The sequence below is a fragment of the Pteronotus mesoamericanus genome, unplaced genomic scaffold, assembly GCF_021234165.1.
Source record: "Pteronotus mesoamericanus isolate MK-2021 breed Mesoamerican mustached bat unplaced genomic scaffold, CSHL_Meso_final contig_180, whole genome shotgun sequence".
Classification (NCBI taxonomy): Eukaryota; Metazoa; Chordata; class Mammalia; order Chiroptera; family Mormoopidae; genus Pteronotus; species Pteronotus mesoamericanus.
The window spans coordinates 4,658,737-4,681,396 of NW_026555076.1; the positions used below are offsets into that span (position 1 = coordinate 4,658,737).

Sequence of the window (22,660 nt, forward strand, 5' to 3'; positions counted from 1 at the left end):
ATCAGTCAATTAAGTATATTTAAATATCCATTAATTATTATATGCATGTTAAATAATGTTATTTTGGAGTCAGAGAATGAATGAGAAAATTAAATGAAGATGTTGCATATGATCCCTTTCCACATAGTTTCTGTTTTACCTAAATCACATTTTTTCCTGTTAACGTTTTTCTTATTTGTAAGAGTAAAATACTCTGAGACTGTCTGTTTTGAGCTTCTTTTTTTAAATAAAATCTGTGAGATGAAGAAGAAATGTTTTGTTGTATCTTTTGTGTCCAGATTTAGGCTTCTTGGAGCCCATCTCCAAAGTAGTGACTCAGTAAATATTTTTTGGCAAAATTATCAAATGATCTTGTTCTTACTCATCTATGCTGAAAGGATAATTGAAAATTAATGCAGTGTATAACTGGTAACACACTTATTATATGCTAGGCAATACATATTTTTATATATTTTATATAACCGAAAATTACACATTTTAGTTTATTTAATGTTTATATAATCATATGGGTTAAGCACTATCACATTCTCCCATTAACCGACAAGAAGCTGATACACAGAGCTTAAAAGACTAACCCAAGGTTTTGGTACTGGAAGAGTTAGTCATTGAGATAGGGTAGTTTTGATCCAGAATCATGGCTTTTAATTACCATGTTATAAATAACAGTGCTAGAAATTCAGGCACATATGTGTAATTTTGCTTTATAACCAAGGCAAGTACTTCAGAAATATTTTGGAATTTAATCTGTCAAAATGAGGATTATAATACAGTCTTCAGTAAACTATCTCTATTTTTAATGTCTCTTTCCAGAAAAAAATAAATTTATACTCAAAATATGAAATTACATGAAATGTATATTAATCATCAGAATAAAGGAGACAGAGGAGGGGAAGGAAGATGCAGTTCCTTCTTGATTGATCAATTTTAGAGGTGCTGACTATGAAAGACAGAATCTTCAAAATTTGGGTCATGTTCTCTCAGTATTTTTGTTCTCTAAGATAAATCTGTGCATACTTTAGGGGAGGCAGGTATATCAGTTTGATTCACCATCATAACTTTTTTAATGCTTAAAAATTTTAATGCTTCCCATGTTTGAATTTAATGCTTTTAAGCAAGATTTTTCATCTTAAGTTGTAAGATCCTGGAGAAAGGGTTATATGATTTAGTCAATGCTCTATCTGATTTTGTAGTCCAGTGCTTTGTATTTCAGTGAGTACTCTATAAACTTCTGTTGAATTAATTATGTTTGAGCATAACCAATGAACATAAATCTATGATCATCACAGATTTACTTACGAGGTGCTTAAAACAGCAATGTAGTTAATATGTAGAATGATTTCTCAATGAATATCATGGCTGAGAATGAAAGTAGGACTCGTATGTTTAACTTTTTGTTTTAAACTCATAGTAATGACCCTGTCTGGGTTCTTGATAGGATAAAGCATCATCCTGATAAGCCAAGGTTGGGGGCTCCATCCCTGTGAATTCATAAATAAGGGGAACAACAAATCAATGTTTCTGTCTCTCAAAACTAATAAATAAAGAAAATTAGACGTATAGTAATGATAATGAATGAATATTTTAGTAAAGTTAGTAAAAATTATATTTGTAGAAAATATACATAGTAAGTTCCAAATCAATTTATACATATTAATGAATTATACAAATTAGTTATTAAATTAATATATTTGTTTTAATTTGTCTAGTGATACTGAATTTTTTATTTCAGTCTATTGGGGGTCTGGGAAATAACCCCTGTTAATACATGCGTAAGTATTGTCTTTTAAGTAATTTATTCATTTTTATATTTGAATCCTGTACTCTTTAAATGAAATGGGGAGGTATAACATATGTTTTAATGAGGGAATAAACTTTCAAGGAATTAAGAAAACCTCTATTTGATAATCCCCCTTTTTTTTTTGTTTGCAGGATTCGGATTTGGGATATTGGTGTTTCTGTTTTTGAGGAATATTTCTTTTTTGGGTTTTTAATTTTTTTTTTAATCATCGGTCTTACAATACAGAAGAGGAACCAGAAACACTTCTTTGTTACGCGTTTCAAACACTCTTGAGGCACTTTCACGCCAGCTACACAACCATGTGGCCATCACAGCTACTTGTCTTCATGATGCTCTTAGCACCAATAGTTCATGGTAAGACCTTTAATTAGTTTTTTGTGTGATGCTTAACATTGTCTCAGTTATCTATACTATTCCCCTATCTTTAAATCTTTGCTCTAAAATTTTACAGCTTTTGCCTACCATATGCTAATAAAAGTTAGAGTAAAAGGCCACAATATGAACCATAAGCTGCAATAAATATGAGTTTAAATTTTATTTCTTAAGGTAACTTTTGAAATGTATATATAACCAAAAATTTAAAAAAAACACTTGCTTATTTTATTCTTTATTTATACCACACTTAGGAAAATTTGGCTGAATCATTAACTATATTACTTATTGGGAATTTCTTTGTTTACATATTTTTGTAATTAAAATTATTTTTAATGTAGTAAGTATGCACATCTGAAAGAACACACCCCCAAAAATCTGATTTCCCAAACCAAGTAATCATTTGTTTGTGAGTCTTTACTCTTCTGTTTAATCTTTAATACAGAGGATAAAAACTAAACCTCTTGTAAAAGGAAAATTGTTTTTGTCATATACCTTTCAATGCAAAATAGAAACAGATACATCAAAATAACATGAATGAATACAGAAAAGTAATTTTACAGATACATGATAATATACTCATAAAAGACTGTAAACTTTGTTTATTTAAACATGTTGGTATTGATAACACAAATATGTAATAAATCATATACCTTTGTAAATGTTATAAAACGTAATTTAAAAAGTAAGCAAGACGATTTCTGTGCAACTTAGTATAAAACATTCACTGAATCTCAATAAACACTGGCAAGGTAAAGTCTATATGTATGTTCCTTTTTCACAATTTAAAGATTTCTACTAATTACCATTATAAGATAAAAATGGTATAATACAGCCACTATCTCATACGTTCATGGTAATTATAGCAAATAAAAGGGAACATAGTTGTACTTGCCAGTGCTTAGGAGGCCTCACAATATTATAATGCATCAAGCAGTTGAAATGGATTTTAAGCCTCTTTCACTTACTTTTGGTTTATAATTTATTATAGAAATCTACTGTAGTTCTTCAGTGATGCAATTCCAAATTTGACCTATGTTCCCGAATTTCAAATTAAATTGCATTCTGCTGTAATTATAAAAACTGGATAAAATAACTTCTGTCTCTTTTGAAATTTTTCTCTATAAAGTTCCCCTGATTTGACACATTTGTCTAACAAATCACTATAATATAAAGTAGTGCTTTTTAAAAAATGAAGGTAAAATCATACAACCATAAACAATATAAACTTTGTCAAAAATTTCAAAATGTTTCTTTAATTTATATACTGGTGCAGTAATTAAACATTCCCATACATGGTCACATATAACATTTTGTGACATGGGACAATCAAATAATTATGTCACTTTAAATAAGTACTTTTCTCATTATCTTTTGGGTTGGCCAAAATGTTCGTTTAGTTACCCCCCGACCCCCACAATGGCTCTGGTAGGGCTTAGTTGACTTTAATTTTTTTTGGAATAATTTTGTTAGATTGTATTGTGACAGCTGCTATATCAGCATGCATTTTTAAAAACCTTAACCAAATTGCTGAATTTTTGTGCAGCCATTTTAATATTGAAGATGGAAGAAAGTATGCAACACTTTTGGCATATTATGCTTAACTATTTCAGTAAAGATAAAAATGCAACTGAAAGACAAAAAGTTTCATGCAGTGTATGGAGAAGGTGCTGTGACTCATCAAATGTGTCAAAAGTGGTTTGTGAAGTTTCTTGATACTATTGATATTTTGGCTGGGGGCCTTCTTATGCATTGGTAGATGTTTAACAGCATCCCTGTCCTCTACCCACTAGAAGTCAACAGCGAGAGATAGCAGAAATACTCAAAATATCCAAATCAATATTACTGGTGAAAATGAAAATGTGTCTTTTATTTTAAGGAAAAAACTAAACAGACATTTTGGCCAACCCAATATATATCTAAAGATAATTCTAGTTAGTTTTTCAATGTTACAGAAATGCTTTCCTCATAAGGTTCTTTTGAGGATTGAAGAAATAGCATGTGTAAAAAACCTAGCACAGTGGATGACGAATATTAAGCACTCAAACATGTTAATTTCCTTCATTGTACTATCTGCCCCCCCTTCCAGTTCCAGTGAATTTTAACAACTAGGAATTAGCTCAGAAATTATCTTACCATGAGAGGTGTTTCTTTTGATGTTGATGCTCAAGGGAAAAAGAATATATATATAATATACTGTTTATCTTTTTAAAATTAGACTAAAATTACACTTGCTTGAGGAAGGTAGGTTAAAGTAGCAGAAGTAGATATTGTAAAAAAATACTATCTTTTCTGACATGTCTGATCTCCAAAAACTGTTATCTTCTATGTTTTTTATTGGGTCCCAAAGACACACACACACACACACACATACATAGAGTCTCTTCCAGGTAGCTGAGAAATATCTTAAAACCCATAGTAGGGCACGTATAAAAGTTGATCTGGTGTATAAAATGTTATAAGCCAAAAACTTAAGTAATCCTTTATTTATTGTCAATTACTTTCCATTATCTTTTTTTTAATCCTATATGGCTAAACAATATGGAAGCTTTCTACTTTAAACTTTATCCTTGTTATTCTGCTTAAGTATTCCAAACCTTGCACCAGATAAAATTCAAGTCAGGGTTGTCTACATTCTGTAGAAGTCTTCTCCATTGCCTTCAGGGCACTACTCCTGACGTGTCAATAAAGGGCTTCACATTTTAGAAGCGAGCTTACTCATAAACAAAGGAATACATTCGCCTTTCACCAGTGCTAAAATCACTCAGATGGTATTTTTAGAGCCTCCACCAATCCTGGCTTACAGGAATATCATATAACTTAAAACTGTGGATGATCGAGTTAAAATGCTTGTCACAATTTAGAAGTACTCTTGTTTCTGAAACATTCCCTGATGATACCTCCTTGGCTATTGTTGTGATGCTGGCTTCATTGGCCCTCCTGACCGTGGACAATTAGCTTTTCTGGGTATGACCTGAGTAGCTATCCATGTTTCTTGAGCAAATAATAATGATGACTAATGATTTTATAGCCATACACTTTAGATGCATTGGTACAATTAATTCTCACAACATTCTCATGCTTTTAACATTTATTATTATAGTCTTTATCATTATTTACAGTAAAAATATTGAAGTGTTGAGTTGTAAACCTAATATTATGCAGTTATGATGGGAATCAGAAGGGATTTAAAATCTAGGGGTTTTGTGAGCTTTGATCTTACTGCCAGTAGATAATCAATTCCTATCTAGGCCATTCTTCCCAATAGAGAATCCTGTATCAACTATTCTGGTCATTTAGGAGGCCTGAGGCAGAGGAAGCGGATCACCTGCCTCTTCTGGTTTCTGGGCATAGGTAGACTAAGCTTTGAAGTCTGACAAACCTGAGATAAAATTCCAACTCTGCCATCTACTAGCTCTGTAACCCTTTCCCCAGGTAAACTAGTTAACAAATACTGGTTATCACCCACTGTAGTCATAAAACTGTGCTAGCTGCTAAAAATATGGCAGTGAAAAAAATTTTAATTCTTCCCTCTAGGAGCTCACAGTAATTTAAAAGTTTATAAGTCTGCTTTTCATCTGCAAAAATAAATATTTATTCCATGCAGAGCTATTTTAAGGATAGAATATGCACTACATATAGTTTCTAATATCGTGCTTGGCATTTTGTAAATCTTCCTTGTATTTGATTTTTCGACTCTTAGGTATCTTGAAATAGAGCTAAACCTCCAAGAGTCTGACAAGGAAAATGAATAATTACCCTTTCTTGCTCTTAGAATTGAAAGAAATCTTTTTCTACTTAAGGCACCTATTCAAGTTATGCCAGGAATTTCTTAATACTATTCTCTGAACAAAATCATTATTAAACTAATATGTATCAAAACTTAGTATATACTGTATGACTTAGTATATGATAGTCACTATATAAAAATATAACTACTGTATAATTATCAATGATGCTAGTATATAATTGTCAGTGTTAGTAATGTATAAATAGTAGTATAAATGATTCTTGCATGATCTTTACATAGGTAAAATTAGAAACCAAGCTAAAGAATTATTTCTGAATAATATTTACATTAGCTGAATAATCTTCACACCATCCTAGGAAGTCAGACCACTATTTTATATAGGAAAACAAAATTAATCAGTACATCCACATTATGTATATACACCTATATACACAATTCCTTTAAATGAGAAATTGTCTCTAGTTCTATGTTTTTCTGTCCATATTCGATGTCTCTATGTGCCTCTGTATTTCTGTTTTCCATGACTGTGCCCCCTTCCTGTGCAGGTGTAAAACCCTGATCTATGACACAGTGAGACCTGGCAGAAGTAAAGAGAAGCAGCAAAAGCAGGTGGCCAGCTCTTTGCTGTTAACTAATGTGCTATTACATGACGATAAAGCACTTTTTTGGTTCTACTGATGCTTTTGGAAACAAGGGAAAATAGTGGGATGGGGAACAACGCACAGAGACAACATGGGCCCCGGGGGCTCACGCTGACGGTACAGCGATGCCGCGTCGGTGTGGGGCTGCGGCCGGGGCGCCCGGGCAGGCTGTGGCTTCACCCCGGCCGCAGCGCCTTCGGAGCGCAGAAGGTGTTGGCACTGCTCGGATATTTGAAATACATCTAATTTTAATTTAACTGTAGTTATAAATTGTGTCTTTATTTAAAAGATAGAAAGCAGAATTGTTTGAGCTCATTATGAGTAATGGGAAACAATATTTTTATGGTACTTTTGCATAGAATATAGGATTTTAATAATTTTTCTATAACCATCATATGCTTCCTACTTCTGCAAGCCTAGTTTTTGCTGTTAAAGTTATATGTGTGTTTATATATTCATGGACTTTACAGGCTATCCTGTTTTTTATTATGTTCAAGAAGTTAATTAAAACAGATAGTTCTTAGTAGGGACAAAACAATTAATAGATGCATATATATTTAGTATGTATGTACTTTTTATGTGATTTGCATTGTATTACCTATTTTAACAGTTATAATACTACTTAATATGTCAGTGATTTAAAATAATAATAATATTTTTACTTAACTTTTAATAAGATGTGAAGTTTGAGAAAGCAGAAAATTACTTTTACTGTATCTTATAATTCTTTTTATGAAGTTACGTTTGATTAAGTGTGAAAAAGTCAGGTTGACTTCTAAGCTCTGCTAAACTTTGTCGTTTTGTTATTTTGAGAAATTAATCATCCTTGATATATTTGTAATGTTTGCAAGCCTAGGTAATTTGTAATATTTGTAGTAATATCAGTATTTTATGGTCAAATAAGTTATACAGGAAAACCTTTGTCATAGTCATGATCTATGAGGTGATTGCCAAGACATCCAACACCGTCCTCATTAGACACACAGTACTAAATTCCATATATACATATATATACACATATATATCATAGTAAATTAACTATGCAGTCTCTGATATCACATTGCGAAGCACAAATATGCATGGCTGATAGCTTTTCCTTTATAAGAATGGGTTTAGAAACCTTCCCCACACACTTGGTATGGAGTTAGCGATTTGAAGAGGTTTGTTTTTGCTTTCATACTTGTAAAACATATGTTTTTATTGTAGTGATGCTCATGAGTGACTAGTATATACTTTGTGAGTAAAGTAGCATTTTCTTATTTCAGTTTTTATATATTGTGCCTCTTTGGGTGGGGTGGGTTACAATCCTATCTTTTTAAAATATTTTTTGGGCATGGGGTGGACTTTGGCTGCAATAGGGTGGTCATATATTTGATGTTGAATTAATTTAAAAATACTTGGAGATATCTATAAGATATAAATACTTACCTGATTTCATCTTTATTGTATTGCTATTTGCTTTCATTCTTAATGTAAGAATACTTTTACATTTCTAATTTCATATAAGTAGCTGTGATACATTTTTTCATGCATTTATTTCCTCCATTCTGATTGGGAAATTACTCTTTAATGACCAGTCAAAAAATTGAAATGCAATAGGAAAGAGTCTCATTGATTTGTCATGTAAATAGAGACTATGTATTGTATTATGATCTGTTTTAATTTGGCAGTTTGGAATAGGGCCTGCTGAAAATAGGATTAGTTATTTCTCTGATTTTTAATTGATAAATTGATTGGTTTAGTAAAGCAATCTTTTCCAGTGACTGGAAAAAAATCATTTCAGAAAATTTTTCTTTTTTAAATATTAGCATTCAAAGAATGGGGGTTTATCTTTGTATAGATTATGAGTAATTTTGTCTTCCAGCTTTGTTAATAATGACATCTTTATTTGATTTGAATATATATGTTCCCTATATTGCCATCATAGCAGCATTAATTTCTTTACAGAAAATTGACTTTCTATTATAAAATAAAAATGATCATAGTTAAAGATTTTCAAGAGCAATATGCTAGTTAGACTCACAGAAGTAAAAAATGCAGGTCTTTGCACAAAAACAGGCTTTCGCATATTATGGATCATGGGGATTTGAATGTCCTGAAGTCCAGGATGTAGCTTACCGGTCAGGTACAAGAACATAGTCTCATATATTCCTTTGTCATTACTAGAATCATCTACTTTATTTTCAGAGAAATTCACCTCATAGAAATTTAAATTAGAAAGTAAAAATCCAATAATCTCATGACCCAGCGATATATTTAATATTAATGTATGTTAGATTTTCCTGCTGTCATGTATGTATGCACATATTTTTTTTAATTTTAATATTATTAGGACTAAAATTTACCTTTCACTTGACTTAACCTCAAAGTGTAGATATTTCTAGGCTCTCATTAATTTTTTTAAAAATTAGAATATTGTTTCATATGAAGGGACCATTGTTTATCTAACCATATGGTGATGGCTCAGCAATGAAAGTCATTGATATATCACCATTACAAATAGCACTCTAAGGGACATGCTTGTGTATAAACTTGACTATATCTCCATACCCCTCGAAGAAAATATCTTGAGAAATGAAAAGTTAAGGAACGATTCCTTTTTAGAGTAATTAACTATTTTAAATCAATGGTAGAAAATGATCAGTATGACATTTGCTATGATCTGCTTGAAAGAATTCCACAAATTTTGTCTACTATAATAATGAACCAAACAAAATATGGAGAATAAATAGTCAAATATAAGATATAATTAATATTTGAAAGGAGAATGATTACGCATTCAGTAGATTCAAGAAATTAACTTTCTCAGAATTAGTGAGACCACTCTGAGTTTAGCTAGTACACATATATACTGTATGTAACTAAGTAACTCATGCATTTCATTGCCCATTTGTGTCAAAACAGCAATGAAACACATGACTTAGAAAATATACCAAGAAATTTATGGAACTTATGAGATGAAAACTCTGAAGCTTTACTTGAAGTTATAAAGGAAGGCACACAGTATACCATGTTTCTGGAGGAAATGTCCGAGGTCAACAAAATGGACAAATATTTCAAATTCTATAGATTTTTACACAAAGGCGTTCATAGAACGAATTTGAGCTTTTCTAGTTAGAAATTCAACAAAAATATTGCATAAAATATATGTTGAAAAACAAGAGAAAAGTTAATAGAAATGTAAAGTGTAATAGGAAGGCACTCATCCAGTTGATCATAAAAATCAATTATAAAAATGAAATCTCTGTAACAACACTGTAGTCTATTTATTTGTGTTGTGGTGTGATAAGAATGACTTCTCAGAAAATCAAGTGTCTAGAAGACAAAATAGTTGAGATAAAATGAATTGTGTGTGTGTTTCAAAATATATATTGTGAAGCTTCCAGAAGAAGACTTCCTTGAGACACCTACAGTAATCTCCATTTTTGAGCAATGCATTAGATAAGATAAACTAGGCCAAGGTCACAGTAGATTCCAAAATGAATCATGGCTTCCATGAATAATTTCTTGTTCACCAGACATTCCAAGGCAGGTAGGTGTTTCTGGTCAGCATCTGTGTGGGTGTGAGGCGTGGGGGATGTGTGTCACTCTGCTGCTCTCATAGTTATTCAGAAATCTAAGCTAATGCCATGAGGCCTCCAAAGTCATTCTGAGGGTCATTGCTATTCTAGTCCGCAGGAAGGAAGAATGAGCATTGTGGAGTTAGTAATGGAAAATTTTTATGGGTATACTTTGAAGTAATGCATATTATATCTGTTTCCATTTCCATTACAAAAAAAAAACTAAAACGAAAAAAAAAACAAAACCTAAGTTTCCTTCCCACACCTGTAAAGTAGTCTGAAAAGTTATAGTCCTCTTGTGATAAAGGAAGAAAATAATTAGAAAACATACCACATAGCTTTTTTAAAAAAAGGATCCAAGGCACTAATATGTTTTAATGCGTAATTGGAATTTTTATAGCTTTATTGAGATATATTTAACATACCATAAAACTCACCCTTTTGAAGTATATAGTTTAGTAGATTTCAGTGTATGCATGATTGTGCAACCATCAGCACAATCAATTTTAAAACATTAGTAGTCCTCCAAAAAGAAACCACATACCTGTTTTTACACCCAGTCCAGCCATCCAACTACACCCCTGGCAAACACTGCTGTATTGATACTTCATGTGTCAGTGGATCTGCCTATTTTGGATATTTTTCCTAAATGGGATTATAGAGTTTTGATTTTTTGTTATTTGCTTATTTCACTTGACATAATTAAAATGTATGCATATTATAGTTTGTATCAACACTTAATTCTACTTTCTTCCCAAATTATATTTTATCAATATACCATATCATACTTATTAGTTGATGGAAATTTGGATTATTTCTACTTTTTCTCTATTTTGCATAATTTTGTTATAAAATTTATTTACAAGTTTTTATGTGGACATATTTTCACTTTTCTTTTGTATACAGTATACACCTAGAGTGGAATTGCTGAATCACAAGATAACTCTGTTTAACATTCTGAGGAACTGAAAAAACCATTTTCCAGAGTGGTTGCACCGTTATACATTCTTGACAATAGTATGAGAGTTGTAATTTTTCCGCATCTTCACCCGCACTTCCTGCCTTTTTTATTTTAGCCCTCCTGGCCTAGATGAAGCACTATCTTATGGCTCTGATTTGTGCTTCTCTTATGCATGATGACATTGAGCCTCTTCCCATGTGCTCACTGGCCATCTTTATATCTTACTTGGAGAACTATTATTCAATGTTTTCTCAATTTTTAATTTCTCATTATTGAGTTCTATGTGTTCTTTATAGAAGTGTCGTTTTTAGAAAAGACTAGTGGTTATTATTGTTAGGATACATTTAGATGTATGAATTTTTAGATTGCATATTGTGAGGGAGACTTTTTATCTGATTAACCCACTGAAATCTTGTCTATTTTACATTTGTTTTGAAATCTTACATCATTTTCCTAGCTTCACTCAGCCTGCCCTTTTACTTACATATTGGATTCCAGAAAGTAGTTCATTAATTTGGGTTTTTATGATGATAATAAAAACTAGTGATTGGCAATGATTGAAACTTTACTATGATATGTGAACTGTATAGCGGTGACTTATACACAAAATGAGGTAATTGACTGGGTTCCTCTAGTAGCTTACAATCACTCCCCTCTAAAAATGATAAAGAACATTAAGCTTTAAACGTGGTGGCCAAAAAAGTTTCTATTTTTGTTGTAGTCTGAATTCCTGTTCTTCCAGACTTTGGAAGTCCTCTTATTTAATTTCTTTATTTTTACTCAAATTATGTAAGTATTGAGTCTTTAATTTCATTTCCCTAAATTCTTCTATAACATGTTATGCAAACTATTGGATGCCTTCTATTGCATCTCAGGAAAGTTATGCAATTCATTGTCTCTTTATCAAAACTATTTATTGTATATTTATGACTATTCACATTGCATCTACAAAGATGAGAGTCAGAAGAAAACAGGAGGTTGTATATGGCAAAAATCCTAGCATAATTGTATTATTTCGGGTAAGTGGGTTTATTTGAAATATTACCATTTGGGAAAAAATTAAAAGTAAGTAAAAATGAGGAGCTTCAAATGTTGATAATGAATACATCCTGCAGTTAAGAAACTATGAATGAAGATGTCAATATATACAGAAATATTTACATAAAGCCCGGAAGTTTACAATATTGTCTAAGATGTGTTAGAATCCTAATTTGCATAGTTCTGTTGAGTGAAAAGAAAAATTTCAAATCTTAGAGTCTAATTCCAATTCTATTGCTTCCAGGATACATAAGCCTAACTAATTTGATTCAGTTTCCTTATTTGTTAAAGGGTTAATTAGGCTTACTTTGTTATAGCATGAGGATTAAGTAAAATAATGTGTAGAAAGACCCTAACACAAAGCCTCACTCATTTAATCCTAGGAGGATGTGGTCATTAAAACATACCTTTTGGAATTAGAACTTAAAAAAAAAAATGACCTGGATAGTAAGCAAAATTTATAATATAACACCATCCTGGGGTCACTTACTCTCCACAGAGTTTTTCAAAGACTGCATTGTATATTCTTAATCCCCATTTGTGACAGTTTCTCTAATTATGAGCCTACACATTTCTACACACATTCCATCATTATATTTAGGACTCACCCACTGGACTGTAACTAAGTCTTTAATGAGTTACTAATGAAGATTTTAAGCTTAGATCAACATTAAAAAATGTTAAAGCATGTTGAAAAGCTCTTCTGAGTACAAGCCTGTTGCTTTTAATTAGACTATAAGCCCAATAAAATTCCTCTGTTCACTATTCACTCCAGGTTTGAAAGACTTGAATAGTGAGTGAAACGTATACCTTGCTTTGGTATTAGTAGTTTAATGTGAAGTTAAAGGGGATAAATACATCGAGCTAAATTAGAGAAATCATTGTTTTGATTAAATGAAAAGATAAAAATAACATGCAAAATCAAAATAGCATTTTACAATGACTAATACTTTGTTAGACTCAGAAGATTTTTAACACAGATTAATTTTGTTTGCACTAGAGAACAATAGATGGCATGAGGAAAAAAGATCCAGACATGATTAGGTAGTATAAATTTAAAAAAAAACAAAGTTCTATATTTATTTTAAAAAAACGAATAGTCAGCTTTCACATATTACTGCTTCCCTACAAACTGTCAGAGTTACCATGAAAGTAGTCATTCTCAACTCTGCCTGAATTAGATTAGGACTATTCTTTCCTGTTGCTCTAGTTACAAATCAATAATGGCGGTGACTATTTAACAATGATCCTTTTTCCCCCCTTTGATAGTGAAACTGGTGAAACCATGCAAACCTTAAGGACACATAATTTAATAATGAAGACAAATAATATATAACATTCAAAGCAACAGACTGGTATTATGCTGTTCCCCTAGCAAACAATATGCATTTGCTTAAAAGGAAGCCTTTTAGATTAGTCACAATAGCTCAGGACAGTTGGAATAGCTGTGATAATCCAGAGGTGTTACAGGTTACAGACTGTCAGTAGGAGTCAGGCTTGATGTCCCACCTCTCCACGCAGTTAAAAACCCACTATGCCAATTTTTAAAAGTAGGTGTCCAATAATAATCACACTCTGTACATGTACCACCAACATAATGTAATCGATCATTTTGACATGTGAGCATGTTAGCATATCTGCTTTCTTGTTAACCAGCATGTTGCTTTCATTTTGTTTGTGTGTTGAGAAGGGAATAAAGGGAATAAAAATCTCTACTACCAGAAAAAAAATAGATAAAAATCTTTCATTCTTCTCAACTATCTTCAGAGATGCCAGTTATGATTAACTTAGTATACGGGAAAACAACTCACTAACAAGACAGGCATTCTGTGAAAATGTGTTTTTTCCCCACACATCAAGTATAATTGGAAGTGTGATTAAGGGAAAGTGCTTCGTACCTATAGTTATAGAGATTTTTTTAAGAAATGATTTACTTCACAACACTCTGAAAGCACAACTTCCCATACCATTAAAAATTTATATTCTTAAAGAGGGGAGTAAAGGAAAAGTAATTAAAAGAAAGTCGGTATTCTCCAAATAATACATTTCAGAATTTTGTTTTTGTTGCCATGAATTTAAATCAGTTTGCAATATATTTACAAATAGAGAGGCATTTTTAGTGAGAAAAGAAAAACTATTAGTTGTCACTCTTTGATGAATAAAATATGGCAATATGCATTTTGTTTAATTTGAATTAAAATAATGTCTAACCAAAGCAGATTATAGTTTATAAAATTATATTATATAACAGAAGCTTTACTCTCTGCTTACTCATGTTAACAAATGTTTGAGATATTACAATCTAGGCAACCATTACAATGAACAAACTACAGTTCTTCCCTCAATTTTTAGGCCTTGGAAGATGCATACATGAAAGCCAATTAAAAGTAATCCTTCAATGCTATTCCTTTTAATTTTTAACACTAGGAATCAAGGTTCCTTTTAACTTCACTCATAACCACGTATTTGACTCTTCCACTATTCTTAGAATGTCCTACACAACTTTTATTACTTGATTGTTCAGCCTTTTGATGACCAAAAGTTTAACCAAAATATGTTTTATTTCACTGTAACAAGCTGTGTTGTGTAGAAGAAGAGTGAGGAACATAGCTGGAAGGGAGAATTGATAACCCGCATAGGGCATATCGACATTTAATGGAACAATTCAGGCTAGTGAATGAGTCTGTTCAGTTAAATTCAATAGTATCCAGGTATACTATGAAAGTTGCTTCATCATACACAGGTGGACAGTTAATCACTACTGAGCCACATTCTTACAAGGCCCAGAATTGAAACATATTTTTCTGTGTTAGAAATTTCATGTTGTAATTTCCACTGGTGGCTTCCTTAGTCATGTGCTTAAATCGGAACTTTTATGACTTTTGTTAGAGATTACAACCCAGCCTATGAAGAAATTATGCAGCTGTCACATACGCCTTAGGGAGAAGTTAGGAAAGATGTAATCTTTTTATATGGCCAAAATGAAGGTGCTGGGGGAAGAGTAGAGCCTTTCAGGTATGCATAAGGAAACAGGATCAAAAAAGTGCCTTTACTTACAACAAAAGAGTTGAAAACAACAGTCTCTCCCTCTTTTCTTCCCTCACCTCACCACCCCTATGTATATAGGTGGCTCAGAGGTTGGATTAGACATTCTGTATCAATCAACCATTTGTTATTTCAATATAATTTCTGACCTTGACATAGCACTTTGCAGTTAGCTAAATGCTTTTGCACACAGTAGCTTAGTGAATACTTGCAGCAATACAGTGAGTCATAGATAGTAGTGTCAATAGTTTTAGGATGAAAAAATAGACTCAGAACGATCAAAGTAATGAGGCAATGACATTAAAAATCCTTTTTAGAAAAGAACCTCAAAACGAAATGTCTTAGCCATCTTGTGAAAACTTCCTCTCAAGGCATTTTAATAACCTACTGAGCATTTATCTTATTTTGTAGACCTATGATTTTAATATGAAATAAACCAACCAAAACATTTGAGTAAAAGAATGAGCTAGAATATTACAAAATAAAACAAGTAAAATTTATAAATTTTTATCTAAGAAATATCATGTTTGCTTAACTGTAGAAATAAAAAGCCCACATTTTAAATTATAGGAAGATTTAAATTTTAACTTAAAAGTAAGTTTAAAATTTTAGATTTTAAAACAGAAAGGAAGGGAAATAATGATTGTGGAAGCTGATATATAAACAAATGGTTACTAGCTTAGGGAAATTATGGGAAGATGATATTTGGAAAGCCTGACACTAGGGGAAAGGGTTTCCTACCAAGATGGACCTTCGGACACAGGATTAGGTAGGTATTTATAGAAGGATAGATATTGTATCCATGAAAATAATAGTCAAAGGTGAAACTGAATATGCAGGTCAGAGTCATAGTTGTAATGACAGTACATTTAAAACTCTACAAGTCTCATAATTAGTCAATTAATAAAATGATATGGTAAAATATTGCCCTAAAACACAAAAACAAATGACTTTTGGGAAACATTCTTAATATATGAAAAAGTAAATCACTTGTAATGCTGATAAATTAACTCAGGTGGTATTTTGTTTTCAACATTTCTCTCACCTTAGAAATATCTTAGTACTGCAGACCATTGTTATTTCTAGATTCCAAGCTCAATATTATGATCAATAGATATTTGGAGAAAGAATCTAAATAATTGAATTATATAGCGGTTCATTCATAAAAGAAACAAGAAAATAGAAATAGTTGGAACTGGTTAGAAAGAGTGCTCATTTACTATTTTTTAAATTAGGATTTATAAATCAACATTGATTTCTGAAAGTGTATACCATTAAAATCTGATATTTTTAATATTTATTTCAATTATTAGTTTCACACATCAGAGGAAAACTCTGGTACTACCACCATAAATATTTTGCCTCTTACATGCTTTTTATTTTTCCTTTTTTTCTTACCTCAGATTTACCCACAACCAAAATTCAGGAACTTTGATGCTATGATGCCCTTTGATGTTTGGCAACTATACATAAACATGGGGAAAATATTTTGATCATTTTGGCAGATTATGAAATATTAATTTTCATATTGCATGCTTCCCCACTAGGAAAGCAAAATCAAAGTGTTTAAATAATAAGAATATCTGAAGTAATTATGTGGACAGCTTGATTATGGCAATAACTCATATTACTTTTGATGAATATTAACTATTTTCTATGATTAAAGCAATTCAAAAATTTTTAAAAAATGAATATCTTTATAAAATTGAAGTCTTAATTAGATATGCAATTTTTACAGTTTTATTGAGAAATAATTGACATGATACTTTATTCATTTAAGGCATACATGATAGTTCGATTTACTTGTATTATGAAATGATAACCACAATAAGGTTCAACTAACATCCATATTCTCATACTGATAAAAAATGAAAAGAAAGGAGATTTTTAAAAAACTTCTCTGTGTGATGGGAACTTTAGAATTTACTCTTTTAACAAATTTCCTGTACATTATACAGCCGTGTTAGCTACAGTCGTCATGTTATGCATTGCATCCCTACTAGTTATTTATCTGATAATTAGAAGATTGTACTTTTTGACCACCTTTTTTCAATTCCTACTCTCCCCACCCCTCAGCCTCTGGTAATCACATGGGTGCTCTCCTTATGTATGTTAGTTTTTTTGTTTGTTTGTTTGTTAGTTTTCTACATGTATGATCACACAGTATTTGTCTTTCTCAATCTCACTCATTCACTTAGCATAGTGCATTCGAGGACAGTCCATGCAATTGAAAATGGTAGGATTTCCTCATTTTTTTATGGTTGAACAATATTGTATATATTGTATAGGTACAACATGTATTTTTATCCATTCACGCATTGATGGATACTTAGCTTTTTTCGGTGTCTTGGCTATAGTAAATAATGCTGCTTTGAACATGGGGAGGAAATATCTTTTCAAGTTAGGTTTTTAAAAAAATTTCCTTTGGGTATATTTCCAGCTGTGTAATTGTTAGATCACATAGTAGTTCCGTTTGTAAATTTATTTGAGAATCATCCACTCTGTTTCCATAGCAGCTTTACCAATTTGCATTCCCGCAAGCAGTGTACAAAGTTTCCCTTTCTTCACATCCATGATAACATGTTTTATCTCTTGTCTTTTTGATAATAGCCATTATTACAAGCAGGAGGTGATTTCTCATTGTGTGGTTTTCTGTTTGCTTTTTTTATTTGTTTGTTTTTGGTTTTTAGCTATTAAGTTTTATGAGTTCTTTATATATTCTAGATATTAACCCCTTGTCAGATACATGGTTTACAAATATTTGTTCCCATTTTGCAGGGTGTCTTTTCACTTGTTCCTCATTTCTTGTGCTGTGCAGAGGTTTTTTTAGTTTGACAGAGTCCTACTTGTTTATTGTTTATTTCTTGCTCATGCTTTAGGCAACATATCAAAAAGTTATTACTAAGACACACGCCCAGGAGCCTTACTTCTGTTTTGTTCTAGGAGTTTTGTGAATTCAGGTCTTACATTTAAGTCTTAAATTTACTTTGAATTAATTTTTTGTGAGTGGTGTAAGTTTCATTCTTTTACATGTGCATATCTGATTATTGCAGCTCTATTTATTAAAGTGATTGTCTTTTCTTCATTGAGTTGTCTTGACTCCCTTGTCAAGTATTAGTTGAGCATATATTTTTGGCTCTTGATTCTATTCCATTGGTCAGTTTTTTTCCCAGTACCACATTGTTTTGGTGACTATAGCTTTATTTTATAGCTGAAATCTGGAAGTGCGATGCCTCCTGCTTTGTTCTTTCTCGGGGTTTCTTTAATTATTCAATGAGTAATAAAATTTTAGGAGTATTTTTTCTACTTCTATAAAAATGTCATTGGACTCTTGATACGGATCACATTGAAAATATAGATGGCTTTTGGTAGTATTAACATTTTAACAATATATGAACACAGTACACTTGTGTCTTCTTTGGTTTCCTTTATCAGCGCCTTGTAGTTTTTGGAGTAGACCTTTTTCACCTTCTTAAATTTATTCCTAAGTATTCGATTGTTTTTATGCTATTGTAGTGGGCTCAATTTCTTTATTTCTATTTAAAAAAATGTTGTTAGTCTCATAGTTTTTAAAGGAGATAAGAATGCTCTTCTCTCTGAAAGATCTCTGAGATTAGAAAGAACAAGATGTGTTGGCCTTATCATCATTTCTGTTCCTGCACCAATTGCCTTTGAGACATCTTGTAATTACACATGACAGGATTTGAAAATGTGGTCTCAAATGGGGATGGGAGAGGAATATAAGGTGTGGATGCCTCCAAATTATACTTAATGCTATAGCATCCTGAGGTATTTTTCTAGTTAATTAGAAAGAAATGTTTCCCCTTATGCATCTAGAGAAGAAAAGGGACATTTATCATGTGTGTCAAATATCTGAAGACAAGTACCTTACAGGAGTAGCTTGATCTGTTTTGCATGGCCCATTTATATAGAATTTAAACAAGTGGGTGGAGAATGCCAGGATATATACATATCAGCTTTCTTGACATGAGGAAGAACTTGCTGCTTCAAATGAAATTGGGTGTTTTAAGGACTTAGTGATCACTGCCTTTTCATGTGAAACCTGAGAGATTTTTAGCAGGGGTGATCTAAGGGTTAATGTGTAGCATGCTAGTTGAATGATTCCTTCCAGACTTGAGATTCCATAGTTCTAATGGAATTCCAGTCTTATAACTGTGTTTATCTTGAAGACATAGTTTATAATAACTTCAGGAAGAAAAAAATTGGATTTATATTTATAACTCAAATACTTCCTCCAAAGTTATACAGTATCTTAAGTTTGATAGGTACAGTATTTTTTATAACAAAAGTTAAGATGTTGGCCCTGTTCTAATAGCCCTTCTCCATGTGGACAGTGTAACAGCCCCTCCAATTTTGCTCTTACTGATGGATGACTCTGGATTTTTTTCTTAGAGATAGTGAATTTAAAGAAGTGTCCGATCTATAGACATAAGACATTCAAGCTTCATAGAACACATCAGAGTCGAATTTCCTTAAATTTCAAGAGTCAAATTCTATTTAACTTCCTTGTGTTTTATATTCCTTAATCTTACTCTATACAATTATTTTATTCTCTGATTCATACCTACTTTTTCCAGGTCTGTGGACCTAGCTTTCTAGTTCTAGTTTGAGCATCTTCTTCTTATTATTATTATGTTTTTGCTTGTTTAGGCTAAGATTCTTTTATTTAGTACAGACACTGTTATATTTTTCAGGAAATGGTGATTCTACTATACATACATTTTAAGTGAACAGTCATTCTCCGCCTACTCTTAAAATTGACCTTTCCTGAAGTAACCAATCTCTAGTTCAGTAGAACTCAAAATTCCCAATTTCCCCCTCTTCTGCCTTGTTATTTTTTCCCAGGAGCTTTATTCAGGATCTAAAACAGATGCTTGATTGCTCCAAAACTAAACTTTTTGTGCACTTTTACAAAGCTAATGATCCACTTGTTGCTTACCTCTGATCTCATTTCTGACCATTCTTCTCCCAGCCAACCACACATAGCTTCCTGGGCCATTGTGCTATTTCTTAAACAGACTAGTGTCGTTCCAGCCTGTGGGCTTTGAAGAAGCCAGGAGTGCTCTTTCCTCCTGTTTTTGTATGACTGTCAACTGGAGATCTGTTTAAATTATACTCCCATAGATAAGCTTTCCACAGAAACCTAATTAGAGTGGCTTTTACATATTCCCTTATTTAAGTTTTCTGTAAATTACACATCTCTATATGGTATTTTTTAAAAAAGTATCTATTTGTATATTCTCTGTCTCCCACACAAGAATGGACGATTTATTAAAGCAGGTACATGGTTGTTTTGTTTACCAAAATCTCCAGTGCCTGCAAAAGGACCTGAGATATAATGGGAACTCAGTAAATATTTGTCGAATGAATAAATGAGCACTTCATCACCCCAAATGTCCTTATAAGTTAACTTGGCGGCTGGTGAAATCTTTCAGTTTTATTATAACTGAAGCTTGTAGGATAATACAACATTATATTCTTTTGCAAAATTCATTTCATTGAGTTGGTATAAAGATGTTAGGGAAAACCTGCCTGTATGTATTTATGTAAAAAATAATTAATACTGTCATTTGGTACAATGAGGATAGTAATGTTTCAGAAGTTAAAAAATCAGAAGAGATTTCACTGGATTTAAACATTAAACATTAAAGGAAGCACTTATTTAGAGATTTTGATTTTCACAAGTTTTTCGGCTTTAAAACTCATTTCCTTCTTTGACACCTTTTTCATTCACACAAACTATCAAAATAGCATTTAGACTATCTTTTGCCTGGTACTCATATATTATAATGAGCTTAAGTAAAAAAATGTTGTTTCCCTACTTATAATCTAACCTTTTTCATTATCAATGGATTGTTTGACAGATTTCTCATACCATTTTTTGTTGTTTTCTATAAAGCTGTATGATTTCTTGTGATTTGAAAGAAACTGTGTTTTCATTATTAAGTTGCAAATATTTTATATATCAAGAAATTGTTGCCCCATGTATAAACTTCCAGTGTTAGAAAGATGATCATAAAATTCTCTTGCATTATTGAATTTCTTAGTTTCTGCCCTGACTATTGAATGGTAGCCATATAACATTATTAATGTATTTTTAAATATGCATGTTACAGTGTGTTAAAAATAGTAGTGAAAAGCAAAATTTTTTCCTTGTAAAGTCTTTTCCTTTCTTTAGCAGGAACATTTTTAATACCATTCCTGTTTATTACACAAGTTGCAAGTAGTGTAGTGAAATATGTATTTATGTACCAATTTCCCGGGAAAAAATCCTGTACCTAAGCAGCTGTTTTTCATAGCATATAATGTATGACTGTTTTGTGAATTATTAAAAAATTATATGTGTGAAATTTTATTTTTTCATTATTGTCTTGGTCTTTCATATTTACTCATTTATGTAATATGTACATTTGTCAGTAAAATCACTGTGTATATAAATGGCAAAAATGTGTGCATATCTTTTTCACCTTAATGTCCATCACAGATTTTAATACAGTATCTTTCAAAAAATGTCAAAGGACCTGAAACATATAAATATAAAACATTCCATGTAAGCATAACAATATAACAAACAAAATAAAACTAATAAAAAACAAAACACCTCTCCAAAACTTTTTTCACCCATTACATTAAGAAGCTTTTTGCGTGAAAATGCTTAGTTCAGTAACCAACATTTTATTTTTAGTTACACTTATTGATATTGGTGCCCATAATTGACATCAGAATGCTGTGAATTTGTAAAAATATAGATAAGATTTATATTTTTTTCAGGTAGCATTCTCTGCTTTCAATAATCATATCTAGTTTTCTAATCATTGTTAGGGATTAGGGTCATATTTTTGGCTTACTTAAAATAGTGCTTAACTAGGACAGAACTACACAGTCATTATCACACTAGAGACCAGGAGACAGGTAGGATCTCTTTCTCTCTGTTTGTCTTAATGGGGCCTGGGGTGGCTGGTGTCTGGGGTCTGGGGCCTGTGGCCTGTGGCTTGTGGCTTACAGCTGAGAGTGGCCTGGGGGATAGGCTCTAGCAGGGCTCCTCTGAGGCTGTCCTGAGCTGAGCGGGGTCTGATGGTGCGCCCTGCGGTCCCCGCAGGTGCCAAGCACAATGAGCGACATCCAGCCCTCGCTGCTCCACTGCGACACGCTGAGCGCAGCCCCGGAGGCGCGCTACCACCTAGACATCTCCTTCAGCAGCCAGCCGCAGAGCGCGCCACTGCTCACCGTGGACAAGGGCCCCGTGGAGCTACCAGAGGAGTTCGTGGTCCAGGTGCCCAAGGAGCCCAGATCCCAGCCCAAGGTGCGGCCAGTGGTGGGGAAAGAGGGCTGGGGGTGGCTGGGCAGGGGATCCTGGGAAGCTCAGCCCCAGGCAGTGCCCCTAATATGTTTCTTTCATATTTTGTGGCTGATATTTGCACTTAGTTGAATCCTAGCCAGCTGTTTAACAATGCATGCATGTTCTACGTTAGA

General features: G+C 32.4%; 1 protein-coding gene across 18 annotated transcripts in view; it reads left to right on the forward strand.

Annotated features, from left to right (window-relative positions):
- Window positions 1-2,013: 2,013 nt before the first annotated feature.
- Window positions 2,014-22,660, forward strand: part of ADGRL3 (adhesion G protein-coupled receptor L3) — a 464,227-nt gene continuing 443,580 nt past the window's right edge. For 17 of the 18 annotated variants that reach the window (XM_054566788.1, XM_054566790.1, XM_054566791.1 and 14 more), the window contains exons 1-2: window positions 2,014-2,152; window positions 22,287-22,490. In XM_054566788.1, coding sequence (XP_054422763.1) covers window positions 2,098-2,152; window positions 22,287-22,490 — 259 coding nt within the window. In that variant the 5' untranslated portion in view covers window positions 2,014-2,097. The remainder of the gene's footprint in view (window positions 2,153-22,286; window positions 22,491-22,660) is intronic. The other variant, XM_054566800.1, reaches the window with a different exon arrangement.